The sequence below is a fragment of the Serinus canaria genome, chromosome 1 (genome assembly GCF_022539315.1).
Source record: "Serinus canaria isolate serCan28SL12 chromosome 1, serCan2020, whole genome shotgun sequence".
Taxonomy (NCBI): Eukaryota; Metazoa; Chordata; class Aves; order Passeriformes; family Fringillidae; genus Serinus; species Serinus canaria.
This window is the reverse complement of record NC_066313.1, coordinates 49349106-49356001: the sequence shown is the minus strand read 5'-3', so window position 1 is coordinate 49356001 and position 6896 is coordinate 49349106. Positions and strand designations below refer to the sequence as shown.

The window sequence follows — 6896 nt, the reverse complement described above, 5'->3', positions numbered from 1 at the left end:
ACTACAAGAATTACTCAGGAGCCATCCAGATCAATTCTGCTGTTCCAGTACCTCATAGCTTTTAGCATTGCCCTCTAATGCAGTCTGTTCACCAGTGTATGAAAAGCTCCTAATGCTCTGCCAGCCACAATCTCCCAACTCCCTGCAGGGCCATCCCCTATTTTGTTTCCATAAAGGGAAGTCTGACTTTTACCTCAACACTGATGATCTACAAACATATTCGGAGTTCAAAGACCAATTGCATGTGGATGTTCTTGGTCTGATACGGTAAACAAGTCGCAGAAAATAGCTTCTGTTCATGCCCACAGGATCTTATCTCACTGGAGAAAGAACAAACAGGACTACAGCAAATCACCTGTGCCTACAGGGATGTCAGGTTGTGGTGGTTCAAGCTCTGCTTCATCCACTCCAGCCAGCTTATAAGCGCTTACAACTATTTAGTAAAAAACAAGTCCCACCCCCCCACACTCCCCCTCAAAAAACTAACAAAACAAAAACATTCAAAAATTCATTCCACTCACTCCTACTGCAGGTATTAACTGAAGTCAGAAGATTCACAGAAGTAGAGTGTAATAAGACATTTATTAAAAGTGCTTTCAGTTATGTTAAGAGCTATAGTCTAATACCTATTTTTAAAAAGGCATCTCATTAAAAAATATTAGCTTAAAAACCATTCTGATCACTGTGGTTACAGACACATGACCCGCAGTGCTCTATGAAATGTCAGACCAGCTTTGTTGATTGGGACACAGTAATCTTCAAGTCCAGGATCCACAGTATCTAGCGTAAAGGAAGAACAGCTGGGAGCTCCAGAAGAGACACCTGCAGGAACCTGGAACAGAAATGAAGTGACTACAGATATTGGCTTCAGATTTGTCAACTGAACTATAACCTGATTGTGCAATACATTGGAGAAGCATAATCCTGCAACATTTCAGAGAGAAGCATAATCCTGCAACATTGCATTGTCTGCAATGTTGCAGATATCCAATGTATCTGCATACTTATGGATTAATGACTTTTCTGGTCAGAAAAGTTTTCTCCTCAAGGGGCTGATGGAGGCTTCTATTTCAGAACTAGAAGCTGACAACTTTGAGAGAGCTACAACAGCCCCAGCCCAAGCTGGAGAAAGAATCATCCTATGCTTACAGCTATCCAAGACACTGGCATACTGGTTACTTACTTTGGGTGCTTATACTTCTGCTTAATAGCTTGCAGCTGGCAATGGGATGCATCAAGGCATGCTTTGTGCAGGTCAGTCAGGCAAGGCGCTATCTCACTTAAGGAATATCCAGTAAATGCAGCAAGTGCTTCTGGCTGGTCAGATGAGAAAAAACAGTGTTATTCTATTGTAGCCAGCAGCCATCTAGAAGATGGGTTTCCCACGGAAGCAGAAACTCTTCTCACTACATCAGAGCTCACTCTAGACTCTTTAAGCATGAAAAAGATTCAATTGTATTGTGCCATCAGTTTCACTCTAGGTCTTCCTTGGTGCCATGAAGTCTGACAAGCTCCTTCTGCTCTAAGCATGTGCATCCATTACATCTCTTCTGGATCTTACTCTGCACTAAAGTTATTTCTCCAACATACAGCTGGAAGGTCTACCAAGGCTTGTGGCAAAGCAGCCACAATTACACAGCAGGATAATCACTCAAGTAGACAGAATCAATTCTCCCCTTTCTCCCAGAAAGACCCTGAATTGTATCTGGGGGTGTAGTTTTGGACATTTGTGAGGCCTTTGGTACAGCCTTGATGTAAGTGAGCAAGACAGTAAAATCCCTTCTGTTTCAGAGAAGAGGCATGGTATTTCAGGTTTACTTAACAGTCATTTATCAGGTAGTCTCATTAACTCAAGGACAGCTACTCATCCTAGGATTTCAGCCTTCAGAACAATATACTTTGGAGCTACTCCTCCTCCTTCTCAGCTCAGTTCTAACAATAACAAAATGCTTGAGCTATTTATTAACGCACAGTTGTTCTTCTTACCCAAAAAGATCTGTTCACTGTATAGTTTGCTAAACAGTAGGCAGCTGCAGCAATTTGTGAAGGAAGGTACTTCAGAAGAGGATCAACTTGAAGGAGACTCAGCTCTGCAAGATACTGAACAAGAAAACCCAAGTTTTTCAAAAAGAATCAACCTAGTTTGTACAGTCAGTCCAATACTGCAAGTTTTAAAGTTAGTCAATGGTCTCAGTATGATGCACAAAAGCATAAACTATATATTTAGTGAGAAGAATTAGCATAGCAGTCCTGTTGATCTTACAGAAGATCCTTTATCATGTTTCAGGGGGGACAGAAAGACTACATTTTGCCAAAGCCTAACCCATCTACTCTAATCTAATCTGAAATTCTGGTTCTATCATCAGATCTGACTTGATTTTACAGGAAGAGACTCAGAAAAGTCAAGTTTTTTGAAACTGACAGACACACTTCCTATCTGCTAAGGCTCTTGTTAATATAGATAAACACCTGGACATCAGGGATAAATGGACAGCTCTAAGAGGCACAATATGGGTTCTGTTGGAGTAGAGTCATTCTGCAATCCTATACTTTTTGCAGAGAAGCAGCTGGTCAGATGTTTTACTGCAATTTTGTTGTTTCTAAGCATGGTTGCCTACTCCAGGCAACTGCTATGCAGCTATGCAGGTATATTCTGTGTCATTGTGGAGCAATACACAGTAGCACCAAATCCAGGACAGGCTTGCTACACAGGCACTGTTGAAAAAAACACCAGATTTTTACCACATAATTGCCTGGTCAGTGAATTATCCCTGACCAGACAAGATGGACCAAACCTAGGATTTCCATGAGGTACCTATCCAAAAGTCTCAGCACACAAGCCACTGCTATGAAACATGCGGTTTTAGGCCTGTTGCAGAGACAGTTTCAAGAAATGCAAGTAGTTCTCCTTTAAGGATCACTTCTTCCCCCTCAGTCCAAGAAGGCAGATAGTCCATACCCTTGCAAAGTTCTCTGTCCTCATACAGATTCCACGCCTCTGAATATACTGAAGAAGGAACTGGTTGATGGTTGGGGCTGTTAGGTCAAAACCCAGCACTTTGAGAAGCAAGTGTTCCATTCTTAGCAGCTGCTTCTTTGTGTAGGTATCATCTGTTATATAGACAAATTCATCCACATCTGGTGGGTAGATCTCTTCATACTTCCTGAAAAAGGAATATAGAAGCCACATTTGTCAGCTTTGAAGTTATAGTAAAAGAAATCTTTGTGCTGTACCCATGTCAGGATGAGAACATTACATTACTAAAACTTGTGGAAAGCTGTAATTTTACTTGTTCCTCCAGGCTAGCTAACAATTTAGTTTCAAACTTGGGCAAATATACTTAGAGGAACTTGAGTCATCAGTCTAGACAGACATACACTCACATTGTTAGGTCTTAACAGCAAGCTTTCAGTGGGCAACTCTCAGTAACACAGCACACTCCAGTCAAACACCCATGCACCCCTAAGCTATGTTGCTTACTCTGTCTAGTTAGAGCAGTTAAAGGCCAACTGTAGATTACAAATGAGTCCATAACAGCTTTACAGGCTAGCAGTTTAACACTGTACTGCTTCTGCTACTGTCTTGTTGGTTACAAGCTTTCCCCACTACAGTTCTTCACATTCAACATTAAATGTTTCATTTTAATAGCACCGAAGGAGCCCATGTTGCTAATCTTGAGACATCATGAAAAGCTACCTACTAATGCAACCTTTCTTCCTTCAAATTACATTACAAGACTAAGCCCAAAACCAGACTTCATATCACCAGGATTTCAGAAGATGAAACACTTACGCAGCCAGAAGAATTGCTGCTGTTCCTACAAGCTGTAACTTCCCTCTGAGAACAGACATGCAGGAAAGAAACCTGTCCAGGAAGTTCACTGCCAAGTACAAAGTCTCTGTCCGAAGTTTGTACTCTTCCCCTACTTCCACCAGCCAGTCTACCAGGATAGCACGCATTCCTGTTGTGATATCTGGCTGCTTCTTCATGTAGTAGGGCTTGGGCCTAAATCTTAGCTGTTTGGAAAGAGTTGAAGAATCAGGATGATCACTCTGAAGAGAACCATGTATGGCTGAGCTGATGAATATTCTTTATACTTACACTAAAAAGAGCAGGGGGTGTCCCACTCTTAATAACTGTAAGTACTAACTACAATTATTGTGCTATCTCTAGAAAATAGTATTTCTACACTGAAGAGACAGATTGAAGCTTTGGTGTTAGCAGGAGAATAGTAAAACACTTCCTGGACTATGGACAGCCTTTGCCATCAGTTGAGCCATTCAGAAGGACCTGAAAATGAACCAATCAGAATTTCTGCCTTCTTCCCATCAGGAGACTGCACTTCACTGCTCAGACACAAGAAGGCAGGAAAACCTACTGCTATAGCCAGAGAGCTGTCAGTGAGATCACATCAAACTGCTTTAGCATTTTTTCAGCATTCTACTCCCATTTGCAAGAATTCTTCATGCCAAACAAGTCAAGAGATGCTCCAATCATAGGAATTAACAGGGATGCATTAATCCTGAAAGAACTTATCACTGACTATATGCTGCCTTTTGAAATTACTTTTACTATTTACTTTATCTTCTTTGTATTCAGTGGCAGCCCTTGATCTCTGCAATATTGCAGCCTACCACAGATACCTATAAGCTTCTTACAGCAACTTACTTCTGCCTCTCGGAGGTACTGATGAATGTCTTCTGCATACTCTCCCACAGCCAGAGTTACAACATCTTCCATGTGATCCTCTGGCTGGGATTGGAAGGATGTGTCCACTATCATAGGAGAGCCTAACAGGTAATAGGAAGCAGCAAGACATTTGTACAATTAATCTCTTGACTTTCTCTTGCTAATTTTAGCTCAGAAGTATTGCCTCTCATGTAGACACAATCCAAGTTAGCTTGCAGTGTTATTTATTGTCACATAAGCTACTCACTAGCTTACAATTCACAACTCATAACCACCCTACATGTGGTTGTGCTTTGGACACCATCTGAGTAGTAACAGGAGTTACCTGAACTCAGATCCAGCAGCCGGTGAATACTGGATGTCATTGCACTGGTATCCAGTTCACAGTGGCTTAATTCCAGCTCTTCAGACACTTGGCAGCTGTAGTTTTCTTTATCTTCTGAGTCATCTATGTAGATAGCAAAACCTTGCTTTGATGCAGCACTGATGATGCAGTTGGGCACTTCATCTTTTCTAGATGAAGTGATGGTGTTTTCAAAGCCAGAGAAGCGCTTGATAACAGCAGCACCCTGAAGCAGAGCACACAGTAATGCTGTGGGAGGGCAGCTCAGGAGGAAAACAGAGTGTGTCACTTGTTTTCAAAAAGAAAATCACTTTCCTTGTGTAACAGACACCAATAACAGAAGTTCATATGAAAAGCCACCAACTAACTACATTTGATGCCTCTGAAGTTGGTGCCACTTGTTGCTGTCTTGCTGTGACAGACTCCTCACAGAAAGAATTAAGAGTAGTAAAAATCAGGAAACCAGGGGAGCAGCATCATATTCAGTGCCTCCCACCAAGGAGAACGAGAGTGCTGCTCATTTCCAATGGGACTGGGAGGTGCAGTCTGCTACATATTCAGTTCTGGCAAGGAGCAGTTGCAAGTGCAGCAAGTTAACAAAAGTGCCCAAGCACTGCCAACAGACTTAGGAAGGACTGCACTGGCAAGAAGGCACTTCAAGCACTTACAAACTTAAGTTTGAATTTTTGAGCTTAAGCATTGCAACCCCTAGGACTATGTGTGACCAGGCTACAATCCCTCACACCATCTACTGCCAGTAAGCCACGAGCTGAGTTAGGGGCTTTACACAGCCAAAACCAAGAAGAGTTTGTGCACACACACCAGCGCTATTTTAGGTCCGGACAATAACATTATCCCTGCCCCACGAGCAGACTCCAGGAGGGCTCAAGGGACAGAAAGGCACAAAAACGACATGTAATTAACTTGAACTTCTCGAAGTCTCTGGCACCCTGGAATGAGCACGGCTAGCCACACACCAATGAGAGCTTTGGGTCAGTGGACAGCCCTTCCTTAAACCACCCACAGTGTGGAGGGTAAGCGGCCGAACAGTATCCCTTCCTTCCAGGACGAATTATTTACGCAGACTACCTCCACGGGGAAACACCCGCAGGTTAGGGCTGTGCGGTTACTAGCAGGGTTTCTCGGGAAACTCACGCTGAAGAACTGGAGCCCGAGTCACCTTCTCACCCCGCCACGCCAGGTCTTTGCCGGCAGCCTCGAGGCAGGTGCGTGCACCGCTCATGCCGGCGGCTGCCAGCCCAGGGCCGCGGAGCTCAGCCGGGCTCTGCGGGCAGGGGGGCGGCAGTGCTGCGGGCAGCGGGGCTCACCTGGCCGCCGGGCCGCTGCTGCTGCTGCCCGTTCTCCGTCAGCACCCCCAGCACGGCCCGGCCGCCGCTGCTGCGGAGGGCGGCGGAGCAGGACTCCCGCCGCCCCGCACGGCTCTTCTCTCCGGTGCGATGCATCGCCCCGACGTCGGTACCTTTCGGAGGAGCGAAGAAACCCACAGAAATAAAACGAAATCGCGGGGGGGAATGATTAATAAAAAATCCCCCGAACGACCACAAATGCGCCCCTGGCAACCCCTTGCTCCCGCCCGCCCCGCAGGATGACGAGTGGCCCACCGCGCTGCCCGGGTCCGCTCGCCACCAGCCCACGGAAGGGATCGGCCGCCTTGCGCCGCCCAGGCCGCCCGCCGGCCCTGCGTAGGCGCGGCCGCTGGAGGCGGCGGCTGTTGGCCGCGGCCGGTTGGGAGCCCGGCGGCTCAACCCCCGGCGCGCCGCCCCGCCAGCCCCGCCGGCCGCGGGTCGCCATGGTGACCCCGGCAGGGCCCGGCCGCGCCGCCCGGCCCCGCGCGGGCACGGC

At 45.9% G+C, this 6896-nt stretch overlaps 1 protein-coding gene across 1 annotated transcript; it reads right to left on the bottom strand.

Annotated features, from left to right (window-relative positions):
* Window positions 1-780: 780 nt before the first annotated feature.
* CCNA1 (cyclin A1) lies at window positions 781-6496 on the bottom strand. The gene is made up of 8 exons (XM_030234691.2): window positions 6362-6496; window positions 5016-5259; window positions 4670-4791; window positions 3794-4017; window positions 2960-3164; window positions 1987-2100; window positions 1184-1317; window positions 781-832 (listed from the first exon to the last, which is right to left on the bottom strand). The coding sequence occupies exons 1-8, from the start codon at window positions 6494-6496 to the stop codon at window positions 781-783; spliced, it is 1230 nt and encodes a 409-aa protein (XP_030090551.2).
* Window positions 6497-6896: the final 400 nt, after the last annotated feature.